General features: G+C 39.4%; 1 protein-coding gene across 1 annotated transcript in view; it reads right to left on the bottom strand.

Annotated features, from left to right (window-relative positions):
- The window catches only part of LRP2 (LDL receptor related protein 2), a 198,846-nt gene that overhangs the window by 59,918 nt on the left and 113,528 nt on the right, over positions 1-25,400 (bottom strand). Inside the window, exons 32-45 of the mRNA XM_082396835.1 lie at positions 23,664-23,830; positions 22,577-22,720; positions 18,737-18,846; positions 16,443-16,620; positions 14,179-14,392; positions 12,786-13,022; positions 10,627-10,815; positions 7,627-8,547; positions 7,329-7,494; positions 6,813-6,971; positions 5,236-5,522; positions 4,323-4,526; positions 3,488-3,730; positions 450-575 (exon numbers count right to left, since the gene is read on the bottom strand). Of these exons, the coding sequence (XP_082252961.1) occupies positions 450-575; positions 3,488-3,730; positions 4,323-4,526; positions 5,236-5,522; positions 6,813-6,971; positions 7,329-7,494; positions 7,627-8,547; positions 10,627-10,815; positions 12,786-13,022; positions 14,179-14,392; positions 16,443-16,620; positions 18,737-18,846; positions 22,577-22,720; positions 23,664-23,830 (3,345 nt within the window). The remainder of the gene's footprint in view (positions 1-449; positions 576-3,487; positions 3,731-4,322; positions 4,527-5,235; positions 5,523-6,812; positions 6,972-7,328; positions 7,495-7,626; positions 8,548-10,626; positions 10,816-12,785; positions 13,023-14,178; positions 14,393-16,442; positions 16,621-18,736; positions 18,847-22,576; positions 22,721-23,663; positions 23,831-25,400) is intronic.

Below are 25,400 nucleotides of genomic sequence, written 5' to 3'. Positions count from 1 at the left end.
AGTTTAATAGATACAGGAAATTATTTGATTAAACCAAATGGCTAAATATGAAATTAACGTTTCTGAAAGTCAAACATATGAAAAAGAGAGAAAAATTCTTTCAGTTACTAATGGCTACTACAAATGTACTGAGAGTGTATACAAGGGCTCAATGTGCAAATTCTGCCTGGAGTTCCTGAAGACAAAAGGTCTTTAATTGCAGAAAGTTAGGCATTAGAGCTGGTCTCTGGAAGAAATATTTGGAGTCAGGCATTCAGCCAGGGAACAGAGAGAAGGGGCTTCTTATGCCCCTACAATTACATCCTAAAGTAACTGCCTACTGAATCTACTTACAAGGTCAATTTGAGATGACAAATTGAAATTAGGCCAAACACCCAGGCGATGTATCTTTGCATTAGCTCAAGACATGCATCCCTGGAACTACAGAAAGAGAAGCAGGTTTATCTTACCGCAGAAAATAGGGTTTTCATCACTCATATCTCCACAGTCGTTGTCTCCATCACACAAGAAAAGATGAGGAATACAAACAGTTGAATTCATACATTTTACGTATCCAGGCTGGCACGTGCGATCAGCTTGAAAAAGACAACCAGAAAAACATTTGGAACATACCCACCACATATACATCATACATGTCCATGCTAACAGATCTACTGCAGAATCAAACCACCAGAAGGGAAGGATGTTCAAAGCTATCACAGAGGCATGATCCACGACACTTATGGGATGCCATACATTCTACAGTAAAGAGAGATATTTCCAGCTGATACCGGAGGCCATGGAGGAGAGGGGAGGCTGCTTTATAGTTTTAATTGTCCGTTTTCATTATTTAATAGCATCAGCATGACTCCCCACTCTTGGTTAAATAAACGATGGCATATCCACACAATGGAGTAATATGTAGCTGTAAAAAGGAATGAAGAAGATCTCTGTATATTGATAAGGAATGATGGTATGATCTCCAGGATATATCAACAGTAAGAAAGCAGAACACTAGGCTATCTTTTGTGTAAGAAAAATGATGACAGTGTGTGTGTCTAGCAAGAAAGAAATGCTTACACTAAAAACAACAACAATGATGAAAAGATAAAACTAATGAAAATTGTAACCCCTATGAACAGATTGAGAATAGTATGGAGAGAGCAGGGTGGAGAGGACAAGGAAGAAGGACTTCTGTGAATGTACCTTGTCATATAATTTTGACTATGAAACCATGCACATTATTTTGTATAAATAAACATAATGAAATAAAAATAGATAAAGAAAAGCAATTCCTAAAATTTGGAAACAGTAACAAATGACTGCATATTCCTAGTGGGAAATAATCTAAGAACAAGAAGGACCTAAAATCTTTAATTATATTTGTGTGGTTACTTTGAAATTATTACAGGCATGTTGAAATTATTATAGAATAAAGCAAATAAGTGACTATGTTAATGTCACTTATTACAAACCAAGATTTTAAGTAAAAGAGACATGATTATAAAATCCAAAAGGTAAAAAACCTGTTATCCCAAATTAAAATGGAAAATACCAATATCATTTTTTTTCCCCTTAAGAACTGTATTTCCTAGCTCTGTCCAATAAAAAGGCCTAGAAGCAATAAAAGCCAAATAGGAATGGGTAACACAACACTGCGGTAATTTTTAAATACCACAAAAGGAATGAGGCCAATTCCAGGTCTGAGACAGGAAATGTACAAGTCTGAGCTATGGAAGACTGAATGGGGTCAAGTCAAAATAACAGAGACCCCAACTTTACCAGGGTTCCTGCTGGCTGAAGATAGAACAATTAAGCACCGAAACCAGTAACTTACGTCACTGCATTAAAACTCAAAAACGTAAAATTCCATGAGTTTAACACAATAGTAAAAACAAAACAAAGCAAAAACTTAGTGCTCATTGGTCACTAACTCATTACTCTCAAAAATGACAAAGGGAAAGAATCAGACATTTACCCTGCAGAATTTTATTTCAGAGTAACAAAACAGTTAATAAGGGAAATTTCTTCTTTATGGAACATCAGCTAATAAATGTGCAAGGAACAATAAAATTTTTAAATGCCTATTTTGTAACCCTTAAAGTAATAATGAATTTATGGAACAACCATCCATGGATGCTAAAACCACTGGGTGAAAGGTTGATGGGAACTTCCTAAGGGAAGATTCAGGCTGACTTCTAAATTCACTAATTAATTTCATCCTCACTTAAAGTGGAACAATCAAGCATTATGTGCTTCATTATGTGATACGACAAGAAATAGCTCCACCTATGAAGTGTTCTTGCCCAAAGAATTGAGTCTAATGTAATCAAATCTCTAGGCCTCAATTCCAGCCTAAATCAACGTGTAGACCTTGCCTGAATCCTAATTTGAACAGAGCAACTGTTGTTGTTTTGGGGACAAGTGATAAAATTTGAGTATGGACTGAGTACTAGAGGATATTAAATAAGTATTGTTGATTTTGTTGGGCATAATACTGGCATAGTAGTTGTTTTTCGAAAGGTCTTTATCAGTGATATGTATGTCTGGGAGTTGCATTAAAATACTCAAAAAAAAGTTTGGAGAGATAGATGAAACAGATTGGCCACTTGTTGATTAAAAAAAAAAAAAAGCACACCCAAATAAATATTGTGTTTAAGTGCCTACAAAAGCAACGGAGCATGTAGATATACCCAAACTAAAAATACATTTGTGCTCACGCTCCGCCCTTTTGTTTTCCTCAAGGTTCTAAAGTGCAAATCCCAGAAATTTTGGAAAATCAATTCACTAAAAAGCAATTTACCAGAAAAACTAAAGAGACAAATCATTTCAGTCAACACTGTACTACGTACCTTTTTGCACAACAAACATTAAACACAACACATTAATCAATCATTTTTGTCATTAACCACTGGTAAAGCTTTAAAACAATCAGATGTATAAACCAAGGAGAAAATACTGAACGTTAAATAGTCAATGGTTGTACAGATCCATAAATTTAGGTGAATAATTCAACTACTAGGTAGAATTGTTCTAAAAAATCACTTAGGGGCTTCCCTGGTGGCGCAGTGGTTGAGAATCTGCCTGCCAATGCAGGGGACGCGGGTTCGAGCCCTGGTCTGGGAAGATCCCACATGCCACGGAGCAACTAGGCCCGTGAGCCACAACTACTGAGCCTGCGCTTCTGGAGCCTGTGCTCCGCAACAAGAGAGGCCGCGATAGTGAGAGGCCCACGCATCGCGATGAAGAGTGGCCCCCGCTTGCCACAACTAGAGAAAGCCCTCGCACAGAAACGAAGATCCAACACAGACAAAAATAAATAATAAATAAATAATACATAATTTTTTTTAAAAAATCACTTAGTAGACTGTATTAAAATGAAATGTATGTTTTAGATGAATACTATGGGGTTTTTTCTCAGAAAATGCATTGTCTTTATATAAAAATTTCATCTCCCAAGCTCTAAGACTTCAAGACTCCAAAGCACAAGTACTGAAGATGAACTTACAGCAATTTTTCTCATCTGAAGCATTGTGATCATGGCAGTGGTCCATCCCATCGCAGACTAAGTGAAGCGGGATACACTTTCCATTATTGCAAGTAAATTCCGTGGTTTCGTTACAAGCCCTGAACAGGCACCCTGCCTCATCACTGTTGTCACCACAGTCATTGTAGTGATCACAACGATAACGATATTGGACACATCGCCCATTGGCACAGGTGAAGCTTGTCAAAGGGCAGGTGTGATACGCTAAGAGGAGGGGAAAAAAAACATTGAAGAAGCTTCTGGATTAAAGCATCATCCCATTTTCTAAAAAGATACAAGCAAATAAAATAAGACACTTTGGGTTTACCTTCCAAGGCAAAAGCTGCAAAACGCACTGCATGCGAAGTGAGATAACACTTTAAATTAGTTAGATTAAGCAAATATTTTGTATGCTTCTTTTAGCAAATGAAGTATTTTAAGCAAATGGCAAAGTCACTCCATTTCTCTACCATCTCAATGTATAAGTTTATCTCAATCACATTAAACTTAATCACGTTAAGTTTGCAAACACAATGCTTTAATGTGATTGAGGCTCAGAGAGGTTAAGTAACTTTCCCAGGGCTCTACAGACTGTAAATGGCATCCAGCACCTTTGCTCTTAACCACTATAGAGGTGCTTCCTAATAAAGCATCACACACTACCTCATACATAGCACATATATCAGCTTATGTGTGATTTAAGCAAAGTGCAGTCTAGATTCTCAGAGTAAATGTTTTTCATTTCTAAAAGGACCAAACACTTGGTACATTGTGAGTTCTTAACAAAAGTTCCAAAAGTCCCAAAAGTCCAACTCACCACAGAGAGTTTCCAGCTCGTCACTGCTGTCACCACAGTCATCGATGTCGTTACATTTCCACTGCTCTGGGATGCAGTACCCACTGAGGCAGGTGAACTTGGAACTATGGCACCTTGTACCATTATCCCGGATGCAGTACTTATTGTTGTTGGCCAGGTACCAGTGGCCCTCGTGTGGACACTGGCACTCAGGGCCATTTGGACCTGAAGAAAGGTAGGCCCAGGAAAAGCTAAAGATTTGTGTAGCAAACATTCATATTTTCTCCTCCAGAAGAGCATTGGCAACAGCTTCTGTATTAAACACGCCATAAGACAAGCCATGGAAACTCTACTCTGAGTCATTTTTCCATCAATAAGAACCACCACCAATCTCTAATAAATGTGTCTACTTCACCTTAATCTTTAAACCACTATCTCTTGACCTCACTGAAACGTTAGCAATGATTCTACCTTCTCAGCAAAATTTGCAAAGCAACAGTCTCAAAAGGCACGTCTTCCTATGAATTTGTTGTTCTCTATAAAACACACTTCTGAAGCACACATCACACTCTAAAATATCCACTATAAACAGTACCTCCTAAGTGAAATAATTAAATCCTTTTATAAGGAATGTTAGCTCATTGACGAAATTTCTATTCAAGACATGAGATGCAGCAGCCAAACCTGCATGTTTCTTTCTACCTCCATCAAGCTTGAATTAAAAATGTCTTTGTAAGAAGGCTCCATATGGAATACAAAAGAAACCTTTCAAAGTCTTCTTCTCAACATACAAACCCTGAAATCTATTTTATAAGTTACTCTGAAAACAAAGAGAATTTTTTCTATTAGAGCTGAATATTCCCTCAGCCTTCCTTACTAGTGGTCATCATTATTATTACTCTCCATGAGTCTATCTTCATGGCCAGTGCCTTACCTGGTGCACAAATATGGCTGCAGCCTCCATTAAACTGATCGCAAGGATTGTGACACTGCTGTTGGTCCTTCACGACAGCACGAATACCCTTAGGCAGGAAGGGAAGAGTCGTGGTCATTGCAGTCTGACTTGACCCATCATATTTGTTTGCTCGGTAAATTTTTTTAGTGAACCAGTCACTCCAGTAAACATACTGGCCATAGACAGCCAAACCAAAAGGATTATTGGCTCTGCTGACAATGACCTCCCGCTCCAGGCCCTCTAGAGTGATGCGCTCAATCTTCTGCCTAAAACGAAGATGGAAAAAAAAAAAAAATGCTGGACTCCAGAAAGAATAAATTCCTCAACTGGTACCCAATGCCTGAGCCCAACCATGGCTTTACACAAGCCCCCAACTTTCTTTTCAAGTGGAGCATATGGCAGCAAGAAATGTTTCTTCTGGTAATGGGAGAACTTCATCTGCTTATCAAACAATGGCCTATATAAATCATTGATTTCCACATATTAATATAACCCACAAGTAATCCTACAAAAGGAACCAGACTGACATTTGAAAACGGGAGGGTATTAAGAAATAATACATGTATTGCATGGAACTCGGTGTTTAGCACAAAGTAGTCACTCAATAAAATGTGAATTACATGGGACTTCCCTGGTGGTCCAGTAGCTAAGGCTCCGCACTCCTAATGCAGGGGGCCCGGGTTCAATCCCTGGTCAGGGAACTAGATCCCACATGCTGCAACTAAAAGATTCTGCATGCTGCAACTAAAGATTCCCACATGCTGCAACTAAGACCCGATGCAGCCAAATAAATAAATATTTTTTTTAAAAATGTGAATTACTTTTCCCTTCCCACTCCCTTAATGACTTTTTCCATTTGTCATTTACTTTGAGGTATTTACCTAGAATGATCCAAATTTAGACACAAAACATCACTGCTTTGTTTCAAGTGAGAAAATAAAGATGAAGTTGTTAGGTGCTCAGTGTCACAAGACCAAAATCATAAGAAAATAAGCAAGAAAAGTTAAGATTCCCACCATGTAGACACCAGCCATAATAAACAAAATCATCTCATCTCTTCAATCGTTAGGATGATTGGAATGTGAGTAATTTCAGGAGTACTTGGAGAGTTACATATAAAATTAGAGCTGACAGAAGTTTATAAGCAAAACACTATGAAATTGAGAAGAAGCTAGCACAGAAGAAAGAACTTTTTTGAGAAGATGACGAAAAGACAAAGACTGAAGGAAAATGTTTTTACAAGATACTGAATGCTAAAGCCCAGAGAAAACTTACTATCAGTGGGCATTTAAAAGTCATTCATATTTTATGGTAGTCACATGGGGCCTGTAAATTATAAATTGAATGACTACATTTGTAAATATAGTTGAAATTAACTTGTCTAGTAATGCATCTTTAGATGCCTTCAGTTCACAATTATTCAATCTCATGATATAGATCAAGTTTCACAGGTGTATTCACCAATATTTCATCACATTATGTATATCCCTCTCTTTTTGAAGAGGGAGGAAGAAATCTTCTCATCAACACCCACAGGAATAACCAAAGACACATACAGATTAGCATCTGCCCAGTAGAGAAAGCCTTCTTCATAGTCCAGAGTGAGCCCATTGGGCCAGACCAGGTCACTGTTCACGATGGATTCCCGGAAGTTTCCTCCCAGTGTGGCTCTCTCAATTTGGGCATTAGTACTCCAGTCGGTCCAATACATGTACCTAGTGATCCAAAAGGAGTCATAATTCATCACAAGGAACCTCACTCTTTTTACTTAAGAAAGATGGCAGCATTCTTTAACTGTAAATTGACACCAATATGGCAAAATGAAACCCTACTCCATTCCCATCCATACAACTTGCCCAATGGGGATTTACTGAGTCAGAGCATTAATTCCCTAGTAAGCTGCCACTTTTCCTAGCATCAATGGGAGTTCCATCCCAGGCAGAGTCACTCATGCTCTTTCACCCTTGAATCTGTAGCTACAGTGCTACAAGCCCACAAAACACTGGCTTCTCTATGAGCATAAAATAATTTCAGACCCCACTCCCTCCAGAAATAAGCAGACCATGGCATACCCTTGGCAAGGATCTAACACAATTGCTCTTGGCTTTGTAACTCGGGCTATCACAGTGTGCTTAGACCCATCCGTGGCAATGGACTTAATTGTCTGGTTGGTGTAGTCACTGTAATAAATTCTTCTATTGATCCAGTCAAAGGCAATGCCCTCAGGATTCCCTATGCCTGGACATACACCAATAAAAACACAAAAAGAAGTTAGAGTCTCAATATGCATTTTAGAACCCCTTGGTTATCCATGTGTGTTGATCCCATTGTGTCTCCTTCCAAGATAAGCTACACTTAGAGTGCACTTACCCGAAACAACAACAGTGGGAGAACTCCTCCTTGAATTCAGGTTGACATAGGAAATCTGGCCTTTTCCAGATTGTAAAATTTGTGTGAAGTAGATTCTGTTATCTATGCTGTCATAGTCTAGGGCCACGGCAATTCTTTCCACACTTATTGCTGTGAAAGGGTGACTATAGTCCTCAGGGTCAAAGTGTAAGCTCCTCAAGGAATCATCCAAGGCAAAGATGAGGAAATTTTCTGATGAAATGGCACAGCTCTTGCCATCACCTTGCAGGGTCCCAAAGGCACAGCCACATTTTGGGGTGTGCAATTTAGGCAGAGCAAAGCAGAAATGGGTGCATCCTCCATTATCTTCCAAGCAAGGGTTGTTGTCGACCGCTGCTGGTGACCGGGGCTGAACATTTTGGTCAAAGATGGTCACATCTCTTAGCCAGTCGATATTGTCCCTTATCACTGTTGGTGGATCTGCTTTATATGGTTCCTTGCTAGCTTGGAAGATTTTTTTTAAATTCCTGTCTACCCATATGATAGAATTTCCAAATATAGTGATGGCATAAGGAGCTGGGTAACGACTGCCAAAACGAATCACTTCAGATTCCCCTCCATCAATGCTGACCCTTGCAATTAAATCTAAAGCATCATCAACCCAATAAACGTAGCCATTGCTAAGGTCCAATGCCAAGCCCCGTGGTGTGGCAACGATGTTTGATACAAGCACAGTTCGATTGGTACAGTCAAGAAAAGAACGTTCAATCTTTGGGTTTTGTCCATAGTCAGACCAGAAGAGGTATCTGCTCTTGGGGTCTACAACGATATCCCTGGGCATATCCACTGTGGTTTTAAGGAGAACACGGCGATGGGTGGTATTGATCCTTAGAACTTCTATCAGTGTTTCAGACCTAAAAGCATTGGTGAAATAAAGATTTCCTGCAGAAAAATGAAAGAGCATGCTGATGAATGGAAAAACAAGAAGGAAGAAGAAGATACCGTTTGTAAGATTGAGGTTTGGGTCAGTATATGTTGTCTTTTCCAGGATGATAGATAAATATCTCAGTTTAGACTTAGAAAAATAAATATTTACTCTTAGGAACTAAATAGATTGTTCCTTCACATTTAAAGAGAATGTAACTCTCTTCAGCTTCTAAAGCAGATCAGAATTCATAGCAAACATCATAACCCACTTTCTACTGAAAGATGTATTTTCCAGAATGTCCTTCCTCTTCTACCTGAATCTTCAAAGACTCATTATCATAACATACCTTCTACTCCAACATGATGAAAGGAGCAAAGAGTGAGAGCCAGCAATATCTCAGGTTGTTACCTATGTCATCAAATGCTCTTTCTGTTTGGCATTAACGTGAGATCTTTTCTTGTCTTTCTAACTAGTGTAGAGGTTTTCATCCCACGGACCTTCTAAAGTCACCAAAACAAAAGGCCATTTGCCTTTGGGCATTAAAGAACAATGTAAATGCTAGAATAAAAAGCATGGCAGGAAGATAGTTTAAGGAATAGAGAGGGAGCCCACATTGATTCCATGTAGTCAGAAGTCTGTTGTACTGCTACTAAGGGTTGGCAAGCTTTTTCTGTAAGGGGCCAAATAGTAAATATTTTAGGCTTTGCAGAGTATACAGTATACTCTACTCTGCCACAGTAACATGAAAGTGATCATAGACAATACATAAATGAATGGGCATAGCTGTGTTCCAGCAAAACTTTACTTAAAAAGCAGGTGATGGGCTGCACTTGGCCGACAGGCTATAGGCTGTTGACCCTTGTTTTATCTATATCCTCAGAAATAACGTAGTAAATTTGTAATCAAGAATGGAATTTAAGAACCAAATTAAAGCCTTAAAGCCTAACCATATTACCATGTTTACTATTGGCAATTAACTATTATAGTATCTAGATTTTCATAATATATTTTAATATTTCTAAGTGATATCTACTTGCCAGGCTTGATAACACACAATGATACCTATTTTGATATAATGGGATTATATTCTAGAAGTATAATACATTTGTTTGTCAGTGTATCATTAAAAATGAGTGGTGGGCTTCCCTGGTGGCGCAGTGGTTGAGAATCTGCCTGCCAATGCAGGGGACGCGGGTTCGAGCCCTGGTCTGGGAAGATCCCACATGCCGCGGAGCAACTCGGCCCGTGAGCCACAATTACTGAGCCTGCGCGTCTGGAGCCTGTGCTCGGCAACGAGAGGCCGCGATAGTGAGAGGCCCGCGCACCGCGATGAAGAGTGGCCCCCGCACCGCTATGAAGAGTGGCCCCCGCTTGCCACAACTAGAGAAAGCCCTCGCACAGAAACGAAGACCCAACACAGCCATACATACATACATACATACATACATAAAAAGAATGTAAGCAGACAAGAATAGCATTAAAAAATAATAATAATTAAAAAAAAAAAAAATGAGTGGTAATCCAAAATTAAGTACATGAATCAGTATAGCTAAGTTAATATAATATTGGGTCAGGCATTTCAATTTAACTACAATAAAGTGCCTAATAATCAAAACGGTTTTCATACATTAACATGAGGAAGCAATTAAGAATTCGGCAAGTAAAATTGCTAACCTTTAAAGTAAATGTCATATTTCATGGTTTACATTATATTTTGACATAGCTTTCTCTTTGAAAATTTAGACATTTCTAATTTAGAAATTAGATGCTCATGTAAGTGTGAAATAAACCTACATAATTAAATATTTCTATCCATTTTGCCTACAGTTTGATCCTGTTAATAATAGAAGCAAATGAGATAATCTCTAATGAATCTGTCAACTGAAACACCTTAATCATTAACAGACACAAGTCTGTTACGTTTATTCTAAAAACACAATTCAATCTATTTTAAGTAATCTCAATAAACATTCAGAAAAACAGATCTGTCGCACTTATGTTAAACTTTATAGCGTAAATAAGATGATAAATAAGAAATAAGAAATGCGAACACGAAAAGCCTTTTCAATAAAATCACTATATAGCTTACCCACCTGCTACCCAATCCACTGCAATACCCCGGACTCCATTTTCTCCTATCCCATCTGTAATGATGTTTGTAAAACTAGACCCATCTGGTCTGATTCTACGGATTGCATTATTAGATGGCACAGAGTTGCTAAAATCACACCAATAAATAAAGCCAGAAGATACATCCACATCCACGTGCAGTGCATTTCGTCCTAGAACATTTAAGAAAAGATCATTAAACAATACTCTAGCTTGAACTAGAACTTTTAAAAATGTCTGCCCTTCCTCTCAAACTCTCATTCCCAACACCACCCTGCTCCAACCATGCCCCCATTATGAAATAAAACTATTTATTTCCCAGTTGCAATGAGCACACTTACCCCCAGATCTTAGTTTCTAAGAACCACTTCCCACAGTAAAGAGCACTGGCTCCTGGGAGAAATGGCTAATTATAGGTTTGGGAAGGGAAGGTACAAGGTGAGCCTGGAACATATTTATTAGACCAAGAAACAAGGAAGCACTCAAACACTAATGGGATCATGTCGAAAAAATACAGGCAGCCACTTCGAGAGGCTCTCCCCGGCCAAAATGGATTGCCTGAAGCATCAAAAGAATAATTATGCTAAATGATTCTACACTGAATTAAAAAAATAAAAACTTGAGTGCATGTGACAATAAAAAGGAGAGCTCTCCTTTATAGAAGAATGAATGTAGGGACTTCCCTGGTGGTGCAGTGGATAAGAATCCGCCTGCCAATGCTGGAGACACGGGTTCGACCCCTGGTCCAGGAAGATCCCACAAGCCACAGAGCAACTAAGCCTGTGCGCCACGACTACTGAGCCTGCACCCTAGAGCCCGCGAGCCACAACTACTGAGCTCGCATGCCACAACTACTGAGCCTGCGCGCCTAGAGCCTGTGCTCTGCAACAAGAGAAGCCACCGCGATGAGAAGCCCACACACCACAACAAAGAGTAGCCCCTGCTCGCCGCAACTAGAGAAAGCCTGCGCACAGCAACAAAGACCCAATGCAAACAAAAACTAATTAATTACTTTTAAAAAAGAATGAATGTAGAAGGAATGATAGAACAAGAAAAATCACCATTTTGCAATGCCCAATTAAATAATCATTTCAGACAAGGATCATCAATGGCTCAAACCAATGAATAAAAGGTGCTTGGGGAAAAACATATTCGTGGGTACCAAAGTGTGACCCCAAAGATTTCATACAAATTACAAAGGGGGAAAAAAAAGCAGAGACTTCACAGTGACCACCTTAACCAAATGATCAAGCTTAAGCATTACTAAGAGGGGGACAAGCTGACATTATGTCCTTTTTAATGAGATTCTGTATCAGGGACACAGCTTCAACTATGAAGGATTCTTCTCAAGTGTGTTCAACCCCAATCTAATCAAGCAATTAGACCTAACTTTCATTTCATGGGAAATCAGGGTATAAATTGAATGACAAGTTAAATGACACTATGAGGAAGTAATCAGACATCCTCAATGTGAGATGCTAAAAAGACAATAGGTTTGTCTCTTCAAAAAAATCACTGTCATAACAAAATACTGGGGTAACTACTACAGATCAAAAGACACAAAACAGACATTCCAAATACGATGCATGAATCTTGCTTAGATCTTGGCTGGAACAAATCCACAGCTATAAAAATATTATGAGGCCAAAAGGAAAAAATATGAATTCGATGACAATGCCCTTCAAGCTGCATGCTAAGCAGACAGGGGTGAAGTGTCATGATATCTGCAATATATTTTCGAAAGGTTCATTCAAAATGTATGTATATGTATGTATACACACATAAACACACAGAGAGATTGAAGGCTCAAATGTGGTGAAATGTTAAGAATGGTTGAATCTAGCGGGTATAAGGATGTTCTCTATACTTTTTTCTCAACTTTTCTGCATTTGATATTTTTCAAAATGAAAAGTTGGTTGAAAAACTTAGTGACTTTATTTACAAGATGGTAACTTAGATCCATGGCTTTTTAGATATAAGAAAACAGAGATGAGTCATGAGGACATGTGAATATGGTTATCAAGCAGGATAAACAAGCTTCCTTATGTGCTGAATCCAGACGTGGAGAAATGCTTTATGGTACCAAGGACTTCAACATGGCACCAGATGGAGTCAAATGTTACTTATACTGGAGTTGGCATACCTTGGCCTGCCACTGGCACCATGGCTTCTGAATGATCTGACAATTCCAAGCTAAAGCCCCTGATTGCCCACAGCGTGGAAACAACAATGAAAGAGTGATATGGGGAGCAGGTCCGATTATCAGGACTGAGTTTAAATCCGGTGGCACAGGCACATGAGAACAGTCTTCCTGGTAGAGGCAGGCAAATCTGCTGACAGGCATTCACATTGTTGCTACAGCCATTTGAGGATTCAGAGCCTAAATGAAATCAAAATTAGTTTGTAACTTTTCACCCCACCTACTTGCCACTCCATGTCAAATTTTTCAACTGAGTCACCAAATAAGTCATTATAAAAGTAAGTAACAAAATATGGAATCTGAGTTAACCTAAAAACAATATTGGAGAGCCGACTGCTTATAGAACTAACATGTACAGAGGTTTAAAACAGGACCACAACTATATAATAGTTATATAGTTTATATATTATATAATAATAGAGAATGGAGCACCAATTGCTTTTCTTCCACAAATCATTCAAGAATTAGAGGAATTAGGGAGGTCAGTCAACAAATTCTAATTTTTTTTTTTTTTGCCCTCTTGACCTATGTACTGGCATTTTAAATTATATCAGTTTTAATTACATGATCAAAACTGTGATGAGCATTTGATTTAAAGTATATTAAATAAGAATATTTAAGGGTTTTTTGAACATGCAATAAAATAATACCAAGTAACAAACCTAGGTTATAGGACAGCAAACAAATCTTTGGTTAGGGACTAAAAGCTATAAAATATTTCAAAATTATAAAAAATCATCTCCAGATCATAATGTTAATATAAAGGGGCAAATCAGAAGTTAGATTATCTCTGGGAAAAAAATCTATTGAAAAAGGCAACATCTAAGCGTATTCCTTTTAAGATTAAAAAAATTCTATCATGTTAATCACTTTCCCAGCAGATATCCAACAAATATTTACTGAGCACCTCCAATGCTCCAGCAACTATTCTAGTTACTGGGGAGAGAGTAAGAAACAAGACAGACAAAATACCTGTCCTTATGGAGGTTACCTTCTAGTGAAGAACCCAGATGATAAACACATACGTAATATGTCAGGGAGTATGATAAAATAAAAGCAAAGTAAGGAGTTTAAAGCGCCGGGGAAAGAATGGGAGTAAGTTTACTCTGTAGTCAATCTGGCCTTTCAGATGCCAGCTTAGTCTTTGACACTTAGCCATGCTTAAGACATGGTTATAATTTTTTAAATATCTTGGGGTAATTTCAGTTTGCATGCATGTGTATGCACACAGGTTTGTGCATATGTGGGTTTGTGTGTGGGCATGTCAGTGTGCAGACACCCATGAATAAATATATATACACCCATGAATATGTATGTTTCAGTGACAAATACTCACCACGTCTTTGATAAATTCGAAGGCCCCTGAGATTTGGGACATTATCTCTCAAGACTATTTTGTTGGCCCCAGTAGCCTTGTCAACTCTTTCAATGACCTCATATTCTTCATCTGTATAATAAAGGAAGGGGCCATAGACAGCAAGTCCCCAGGGGTAGGAAAGATGGTTTACCAGGATCATTCGATTTGTACCATCCACGTTTCCTCTTTCAATCTGAAAGATCAGAATTTTCATTACTGACTGTTTCATGGTGCAATGAGGAAAATGTTTAAAACCAATATTCTCTTAATAATGTTTCACATGTATATAGCACTCTATCCTTTCCAGGGATTTCTGACTATATTTCTGACTATATTTGATAGTCACATCTACGTCAAGCAGTAGGTCAGACAAATGTCATTGTGCCCATTTCACTGACAATGAAGCTGAAGTCCAAATAAGCCAATCAACTTTCTCAGATGGCATGATGAAGAATAGGGGACTAATCCCTGCATGTGATATTCTGGTCAAGGATAATACACATTTAATGTCTAACTGGCCCTGCGTTTAACATCTTCACCAACTATTTCTGCAATGGAGATAGGAAACGTGCTCGACACACTCACAGAAGACAGCAAGATAGCGCTGTTATATCAGCACAGTAACAAGCCTGAGTCAAAATGACTCTGGTGAACTAGAAAAGAACTCAAGAATGAAGTTTCTAACAGGAAGTGACAAGCATTCTGCTCTGGACGAAAAACAAAATGTAGACATAGCTGGTTTGATTTCATTCCAGAAACTTGTCTCAAGTGCCTCCTCTGTGCCAGGATCTGAGCTGAGTGCTGGTAAGAGAGAAATGGGGTGTGGCTCCTGCCTTCCTGGACAAGGGAACCCAGCAGTTACAAGAGCAGGTTACGCCCTAGAAACAGACAGAGGTTCCAGAAGGGTAGAGCACAGGGGAGATAAGCTCTGAGGGGAGCTGCTGAGGGAGTGACCAGGACCAGATGAGCTGACCACACTTGGCTGAAGTATCTGGAGCTACTTATCTGGGCCAGGGTTCCAGGGTTCCTTGTGGTTTTATGAAGACCACATGCCTCCATCACTAAAACAGGTTCATTAGTGAGGGTCGTGCTCTCGTCAGGGCTAGAGAGAAGTGGCTCAGAATGGTGGAAGTGGCAGAAAAAGGCTGGACCTGAGAGAAGAGGCATGGGGACAAACTGCCAAGATTTTGTGATGACTAAATAAGGATGTGGTTATTAGAGTGAAGGAGGAATATGTGGGTTCTAGCCTAGGAGAAAGGATGGAGAGTCATACCACCAACCGGCTCACAGATTCCAGAGAGCAGAGCAGATGTGGAAACAGGAAGGGGAGGGGGCTGGGGAGTCTGGTCTGGGACACGCTAATTTGTAAGCAGAAATCACACCATGTGGCACGAGCTTCTGCAAAGTGCTTTCACACACATCACCTACTTCTTTTTCACCATTATAAACACATATCAGGAGTGAAATGAGTACTCAGCGAGCTGTCATGAACTGAAAACCAAACCTACCAGACAATTTTATGGAGAGCATCCATGTCAAAGACAGATCTGAAATCACTCCTGTTCTTTAAAGCAAGGAAGAGACTAGCACACACTCAACATCCAAAACAATATTTTAGTTGAGCAATAATTATTACTGAGCACCTTCTATGTGCCCAGTCCCAGCTCAGCTGCATAAGCACAGTAGTGAAGATCAAATGTTATTTCTGTGAATGAACGGAACTGTATAGTTCCTGCTTCTTATTGCAGAATGTAATGAACTCCACCTTGGAGTTTAAAATTACTAGGAAAGGGAGTTTTCACACATGCATCTACCATGTTAGGACATTAGAGCATCATATGTAGCTGTGAGGGGACATTGAGCTCAGAAACTTGCTATTTTTTTTTTTCCTTAGTCTCTGCAATCGGAGAGCCTTTGAGAACTTGCAAAGAAAAGCACTGAAATCACTGAAACATGAAAGAAAGGGCTCTTAAAGGACAAATACGAAATGAGAAATGGAATTATTTTATCTTGAAGAAAAAGAAAGAATGAGGGAAAAAATAAACATTCTGTAAGGAACCATGCACACACTATAAAGAGCTGGACTTCAGGGAAAGAAGTTATTGAGAGAAAGGGCAATAAAACACTGGTACAAATGGCCAAGTGAGATTTCTTGAGAACCACTGCCAGACAACTCAGAACAATCCATGTCAGCTGTGCAAGCTCGGCAACGAAGAACAACAGACTAGAAAGTGTGCTCATACCGCTCCCGTGCTGCTGACTGCCCAGTAGAGTTTCTGCTCCTCAATATCGAGGGTGATAAACGCCACATTATCAAGGCTCCCAGTAAAGAGAGTTTTTCGAGATGTGCCATCCATGTTAGCGCTGGCAATCTTGGGGGGAATGCCACTGTTGGTTCCTCGGTCTGACCAGTACAGTTTCCTACAACCATGAAAAACAAAGGCATTTAGTGAAACAGATGCTTTCACTACATATTTAAATGAAAAACATGTCTTTCTTGTCCTCAAGATGCACACCATTCAATGCAGGAAGTCTGAAACGTTAATATCTCATTACATCCAATGTGGAGGAGTCCTTAATCGGTGTTCTCTAATGTCTGTATACTTCTTAGTTATTATTGGGGGAGAGGCCATTTAAAATGGTATCTGATACAGGATACCATTTTCCATTGGTGGGCAATCCTTTAGCTTGGTCACACAGGAAGTTCATGGACTAAGAAGAGCCTGTATCAACAGTCGATCCTTTTCAAAGACTCAGTATGCCCAGCACACTAGGAAGGACAAAGCTAATGTAAATGTGGTCAAGTACCTCCCTGATCACCTCTCAGCCCTCTTATTTAATTCTCTTCCAAATCATCTACCACAAGACCAGCTACTTTATTTTCTGATTTTCGTGATGGAAAATGCAATCTGTACACATGAACCCTAATCAGCACACAGAATTACCAAATCCGTGATCCATGAAACTTCATTAAAATATATAAGGGTTGCTTTCCATTTACAGTGAGGACATAACTTCTAGACTTGAATCCAAGTTTTCATTCCTTTCTATCTCACCTCCTGCTATAGCCTCGACAGACAACCCTCTCACACTCTTTCCCTATAAGTCCTCAAAACACTTAATTCCGATCATCTTTATATGCATACCTCTTTCACCACCAATCCAAGATACCCATCCCATGAATCTCCTCTTCAATTCTAAACTTCTCTGCCTCTAAGTTCTCAAACTCTGAAATTCCCTGCTTCAACCAAACTCTTCCATCTCTTCCTTGCTCCTATTTTATTTCTTCCATTGAACCTGTTCTTTGCGCTTAAAACTTGTCTGAGCTCTCAGTCCTTCAGGCCCTCTATGCCTGGACCTCATACCATTTTAACCATTTTAACAATATTCTGATTTATTCTCATGATCTCCCATTGTGCCTACCTTGCTAACTGCTAACCCTGAGTTCCTGTCATTATTTTCTTTCTCCTTTCCCATTCCAGGCTGCCAAAAGTTTTCTGGACAAAGTCACAAAACTCTTGTGAATTCTGAGTTCACTAAAAATTTAAGCTACCTAAACTTAGCTAAGAACTCTCATCCCTGACTGAACATTTTCTTCCTTCCCCTGACCCTTTCCACTCCAGGTCTGATCAATCTTTCTAAAATACAGATTAGGTTCTATCATTCCCTTCCTCCAAATTCCCTGCTGGCTCCTTCTTTCTCAGAAAAAATACAGTGCAACTCCTTAGCATGACATTAAAGTCCTTCCCTAGACTTCCCTGGTGGTCCAGTGGCTAAGACTCTGCGCTCCCAATGCAGGGGGCCCAGGTTCGATCCCTGGTCAGGGAACTAGATCCCACATGCCGCAACTAAGAGTTTGCACGCCACAACTAAAAGATCCCTCAAACCACAACCAAAGATCCCACACGAGGCAAGAAGATCCCATGTGCTGCAACTAAGACCTGGCGCAGCCAAATAAATAAATAAATACTAAAAAAATAAATGAAGTCCCTCCCTGATTTGTCCCCAGATGACTTTAGCTGCTGTATCTCCCATCTAGTCAATTGCCCCCTACTCGAAGTCTCTGGTTCCAGCCCTCTACACAATCATGCTAAATACCACCATGCCTCTGGGCCTTCACTGCTCTTTGGCCTCAAGTACCACTTCTCAGCTGCAACCCATCCTGCACCTACTGGAAGCCTTCTCATCCTTCAAGGTCTATTTCAAGTGTTTATCCACCCCCTTAAACCTTTCCACGTTCATTCAAAGTCAAAATGTATTACTGTTCACTCTTATAATTCTATTTTAAAATATCTGAAATTCTTGTTTGTTTGGAATTAATTTTAAGTTCAGTGTTATTAATTTGAAAAACAGAACACAATACACATTAAATATAGCTTAGAGTTATTTCTTTCTTACTGAGATCTATATTTTTCAAATGTTGGCATATGAAATCACAAAAGGCCCTACATTTGAAATCTTCCATTTTATTAGACCATAATATTAACAAGGGTGGTGCTGTATAGAAGACATACACTACTTATGAATGAACTCTCACCCATTAACAGGATCAATAGTTATGCCAACAGGAAAACCAACTCCAAGATTTGTCCCATCATTGGTAATCAGTGTTTTTCCGTATCTGACATCTCCTCGGAGTGTCAAAACCTATATAAGGGGAAAATAAAGAAAGCTATGATGAAGGAGAACTTAAACACACAACGAATTCAAAGCATGATTGTGGTGAATGGGAGGGTTTGCATGATATTCAGATAATCCCTAACTGCATTTCAAGGCTATGAGAAAATTGGCTCAATAGAAAATGGGAGTAAGAAAACAAAATCACCTCTCAAATTTCTATTTTCAATTCACCTAAAGTTCCAGGAGAGGATATTTATACAGATAAAAGAAAGATTCAAATGAGTGAACATACAGAATCATTGCCTGAGCGAAGCTACAGAAAAAGATGAGAAAACTCTGGAAGACCAATGGGAACCCCATAGGTCTCCTGTACCCCAGTGACTGGGCCATAGCACCCAGTGGCCCATCACTGCAAACACAGTTGATCAAACAGTCCAAATTTACACAGAGTTAAAGTGAATTCTGTGCCAGGTTAACAGCCTGAGTGCAAATCCTGACCCGGCCAGATCTGACTATATGACCTGAGGCAAGTAAGTTCACCTCTCTGAACTTTATCAGTAAATGTGGATGACAAATTCCCTTCTGCATAGAGGTGCCAGGAACATGAGACAATGCATGTAAAGTGATTCACACAGCACCCAGCACAACTGTATTCAATTTTTTTTATTGATCCATTTATTGGGACCTCACTATGTAGCAGGCCTTATACTAAGCATTATCGGATTTAATCCTCACAGTAATTTTGTGAGATAGATGCCATTATTATGCTCATATAACGTGATGAAAAAGAGGTCTAGAGAGGATTTGTGGTTTTCCCAATGTTATGTTTTTAAGTAATCTTGCTAGAATTGTTACAACCAGAGTGTTATAACACTGTGAAACACCACAGAGGGATATGGATTACTGGACTAGATGCAGTTTCTTATAGAAACAAGGCTATTTTGGTATGCACTTGAGACAGTCAGAGATGAGAAAAACTCGTAAGAAATAAGAAAATACCTCTTGATTTGCATGAAGGCTTTTCTATAAAATTACATTTCAACACAAACTGATTATTTGCGTTTGTTTCCATCTCTGCCTCTCTATCTGTATACATCTCTCTCTCTCTCACACACACACGCACACCACACACACCACACACATACACACACACACACACACCCTTCTCTCCCTCACTCTTCTCTCTATATTTTTCTCTCTCCTGTGTGGTATGTTTCTCTCCTATTTGGACTAAAATAATTTTTCTCTTTTCAATTTTCCTCTTCCTGCTGCAATTTCTCTCCTTTCCCTAAGGATGGCTTTGGTTCAAAGGGAAGTCCGTCTCCTTGTGTTTTGGCAGAGATGGAGCTCTCTCACACACGGCCATTCGGTAGGGTTCACTCTTCAGCTACAGAATTGCTTTTAGTGAGTGAGCCCACAGCTACCCCTAGCGGAAGAGTTGGAATTAAATGTGAGTTTCTCCTACTCTGGAACGGATATTATACAGGTAAACAGTACTTGGACACTATTTCTGGTTTTTTAATCAATCTAACATTCATCTGGAAGAGTCACAATTGATACCACCAAAGGAAAAAACCGATAAAAACACTAAAGGGGCAATTTACCTTTATGGATAGTCTAAATATGTTGATGATTTGAGGGAAACAGGGCTCTGTATTCGCAGGATACCTTAGCGTCAAGTACTTTTACTTACTGAACTATTAACCCCACTTTATAGATAAGGAAGCACAGACTCAGAGAAGTTATATAATTTGTCCAAGGTCAAACAGCCTGTGAGTAAACACCGTGCTTAGTCACAAAATGCATTTTCATATCTCAGGGTCTTTATTCAAGTGTTTTTTTTCCCCTACTTCTTCATTAGGCAGAAATAAAGGATGGTCATCCTTCAAGACTTAGCTCTCAAGTAACCTCTTGGGGGAAGCCCACCGTTCTCTCCCCACACACTTACTTCTGTCCTTAATCACTCTCTTTATATTCAATGCACATATCACACTTACACTGGAGCAAAGATATTTGTTTATGTGTCTAGCTCTCAGATGTGTGAGCTACTTAAAAGCAGGAAAAACAAATGTTTGATTCATCCTTGAATATCCAGGATTAACCATGGCATCAATCCATGGAAAGCACTTCCTAGTGCTTATTGAATGAATGCATAAATGCAAGCCAGACTCGAAGCCAGGACTCCAAAGCAAGTTCTCTCTCCTCTGGACCTCATTGCATTTGGAGCACAATTGCCAACTTTAGGTTTCCGTGGTTAAAGTGGCCTCACCAATACACACACATGCACACGCACATACTCAGTTCTTCAACTGGTGCTTTACTGTTGTATCTAACCCTGATGGAGGAGACATGTGCCCTGCTCTTGGAAGAGTATCAGTCCAAAAGAGAAGACCCCACTTACAAAGCAGGAGCAGATTAACTGCCATTTGGAATGAAGAGAGTTTTCTACTGAGTGGACTCTAGAGAGATGTGAGTTTGGTATTAAAGGTCTTGGGCAGTAAATATTGCCTGTGTTTTGATGGGTCAGTGATGTTTTTCGTTGAGGTTGTGCAAAATACCTTCTGTCACTGTCCAAGGGGGTTGAAGCAGGCTAGACTGCCGAACTTGTGGTTTATAACAAGGCAAAGTTAGACCACCCACCTCCCCCAGAATCAGGGCAGTGAAGCTGACTGTTTAAGCCAGTTTCTTAGCCTCTGTGGGCTTCAGATTTTCGTCTAACAAAGAGCTTGAACCAGATGAGCCTCCAAGGTTCCCTTCATGTTAGGAGCTGCTGATTCTACCCGGCTTGAGATCAGCATACTGCATGCGTACTGTGAATGTCCCCATCACTGTGACCGTTTACTACACTTGCCTGCCCTCGGGAATGTTGTAAAGATTGGATGAGATGATGTTTGTGGAAGGCCTTTGTAAACTGTAAAGCACTGTTCTGACTATCGAATAAGCACTCCTCCTAGCAAATCTGCTCTAAATTAGCCACTTAGCTGCTGTGTGCCTTCCTCATCTTTAGCATTAATCTTTCTGAACGCCCCAAAGAGAACCAACTTACTAACTGGTGCCTCATCCTGAGCAGTGGAATGTCACCCTACTGTTGCTCTCCCAAGACCACCCCTTTGCATTAGGAATTCTCACTCTCAAAATTACTCTGAATTAATAATCCATCACGTAAGTTTTAACCTTGTCCCAGAGTGGAGCAAACCAGTACTAGTCAAGTTACCTCTGATTTACTTCATGTGATTTCATACCTGTGCCCCTATAGAATTTCTTCTGGGAATTAGAGTAAAAAAAACACTTATCTCAAAAAAGGAAAGCATCAAAGGAATTAGAATCAAGTTTCTACTTTCTGTTTCACTGTTGGAGCCATAGAAAGATTTCCATCTAAGAACAGAGGTAACCTATAAATTTGGTTTAGAACTGAAATAGTATTGAATACTTGATGAGGAAAGATAGTGCAAATGCCTTGCCTACTATAAGCTTCCCTTTATGTTGAACTCCTTACATAATTTTTTATTTATCTTTGTATATATCTTAATAAATTATCTAAAATCCCTTTGTATGAACAAGTTACCATTTATACTTAGGAGGAGACAAAGTAGAGCAGTAGAAAGTTCCAATTTTTAGGTTTCTCCTTGGCTTCAGAGACTTTGATAGTTACTATTAATATCCCTTTTGCTTCCTCCATATGACAGCATTTCCTGAGGATAGATTTTACGTGAATAAGAAACCAGTGTTTGCGTCAATAGTATTATGGAATCATTACCTTAATTGACTGAGTTCCACGATTGGTATAATAAAGGTTTCTTGATAGCCAATCTAAGGCCAGGCTCGTAGAAGCCCCCAGACTTGATAGAGGAACAAACACTGTCCTGTTGGTGCCATCTGTCTTCACTCTGTGAATTTCACCCTGGAAAGAAAGACAAGGAGGGCTGAGCTGTTTCCAGGCCACAGCTTCACTGCAGCTACTGTGTTTCTTTAACACGCCTCACACGTGGAAGAAAGGCAAAGTTTCAGGGCTGCTGGCTGGGGTTACTGTGTATAACGCTAACGCCAGCAACACTGAAAACACTGATTTTCAAGCGCATCACAGGAATACACAAGGCTTACCATTCAGGCTCCCTCTGATATCAGCTACAGAAGTTTATTCCTTAACCACCACAGGCCAAAGAGTCATAAAAATAATCCAAGTCACAGGTGTGAATCAGGAGGCCAGGAGTATATTTTTCCACAGAGGTGACAAGCATCAACCACAAAGATCTTCCCTCTCTTCCTCATTTGTATTTTCCTTGCCCCTTCCCCATCCTCACAGGTTTCTTCCCTAAAGGGTAAGGAAAGGGTCCCAGTGGAAAGGAAACCGGAGGAGTGTTCTTTTTTATCCTAGAGGCAAAGATTCTGAGTAAAGGCCACAGTGGCCACATCAGATGCTTTCCTGGAATTCCCTTAGGGAACTACTGCTTTTGGTCTTGAGCGATGATGATTTTTATGTTAGTCTAATATCCTCATTTTTATCTTAGTCTAATAGACTAAAGCTCCTTAAGAGCAAGCTTTGTTACTGCTTCCTCTTGGCATGTACTCTGCAGTTGGAAGCAGCTAGTTCAGTGCAGGGAGAAGAGTAGTCACTTAATACTTGCTGAATGAATAAATATACCCAATAGCTTAAATGTGCTTACTGTCGGGTCTTTGCTCCAGGCCAACTTCCCATTGACATCCCTCACTAAATTAAAAAATGCTCAGTGGTAAATCTATTTATGTCTGGGCCATTTCCCACCCAGCAAAAATATAAGAAGGCTTCAGTGCTGGTAGGCTCTTCAAGAACAAGCTGCATACTTTGAATGTTATTCGAAACTTACTGGATTTTCAAGCCAATAGATGAATTGCTCTGAGTAATCAACTGCAACATCATAACCATTCTGTATCCCTGATATGGGCACCATAGCATCAAAGGTCTTCACCTCAGGGTTAAGGGAGATTCCAAAAATTATACTGTGTCTTACAACTATTAGGAACGCTTCATCACCTGTGAAAATAACAGAATATCTCTCAAAATTATATCCCAGACATTTAGAGTAACAGAAGGTAATGGATTGGTACCATCTGATGGGACAAAATGCCACTGCAGAACTGCTGCAATAACTATAATGCATGATGGATATTTCACCAGATAATCCAGGGCCTTCCATTGGGTTTCAATGGGTTGCTGCGTCACCAGACCACCAACTTCACACATAAGACCTCTGGAATTACCCAAAGTAGATCAGCATTTACCATACTCTTCATTAATTCCTTACTCACGCTGCTAAACTATCCAAGTTTGCTAAGAGTCACAGACAAGAAGTTCTTCCATTTCTATATGCAGAATAACTCAGAGAAAGGAGAGTTCGATTTTGCCCCAAAATGTGAAAGAAAATTTATAGACTCTTCTTGGTGAATGGCAGTTCATTAGTTTTAATTATGTTCAGAAAATAACACCACAAAGTGCTGCCTAGCGTTTATGAGAGACTTTAATTACTAAGTAAATCTAATTTATGATCCCACCAATTGTTGTTTGACTAATGTCTACCTTCCACATTAGATTCTAACTCCCAAAGGGCAGTGACCCTGTCTGATTTACTCACTATTATGTCCCCAGAGCTTGGCTTATAATAGTTGTCTAATAAATATTTGCTAACTGAATGGCCCCATAAATGAATAAATGGATGGATACATAAGTAAATATGTAAAGAATGCCTTCTAAAGTTCTCAGAAGTATCTGTACATTGCAACTTAAACATCTTCATAATGCCTTATTTAAACTATCAGTTCAAGTAGGCTCTTTAATAGATAATGAGGTCCATTTTCAAAGATGATCTTTATCCAAATTGTAGTCCCTTTATCAAAAAATTAATGAAGTTCACGAGTAGGGTTTTATTATCATTCCTCTGTGAGAAAAGGAAAACTTTGGAATGTGAGTTTTGTGTTACTAAGACATATAAGATATAGCACCTATTAAGACACTACATAAAATGATTAATCATTACATACTCTTCATGGGCTAAAAATGGTGTTTGCATTATTTTGATCATCCAGGAAGCTTTACATCTTCAGCAGGATTATTTTGACAATTTTTTCTTTACTTAACTTCCATGTCCTATTAGCTTTTCCTTGTTCCTTGTTCCTGTTTCCACTACCGAGAAATGACTCAATTTATTAACCTGGTACAAATCTAAAGTAAAATTTGCAACTCTTCATGCTTAATAGTTTACAAAGCATTACAATATATAGCATTTAGTCTTTCACAGCAACCCTGCAAAGTTGTTTTCAGAAACAACTGAGGCCAAGGAGCTTCCCACAGCTCTGCAGCTTCCACAGGAAACAAGGCAATGAGATTAACCCCCAAGCCTTGACTCTCTCAGCTGCTCCACTATGCCTCTCTTCTGAACAACTGCAATAACCATAATAATCGTCGCCACTTATTGAGAAGACATGCTACACAGCATGCAGCAAATAAGTACTACTTCATTTAATTCCTCTTCCTGAAGCCTCATAACCCTGCTTGTTAGGTAGTTATCCCCCTCCCCCAAATTTCAAATGAGGCACAAAGAAACTAG

This window comes from Balaenoptera borealis (genome assembly GCF_965194805.1).
Source record: "Balaenoptera borealis genome assembly, chromosome: 6".
NCBI classification, from domain to species: Eukaryota; Metazoa; Chordata; class Mammalia; order Artiodactyla; family Balaenopteridae; genus Balaenoptera; species Balaenoptera borealis.
This window is presented reverse-complemented; position numbering and strand designations above follow the sequence as displayed.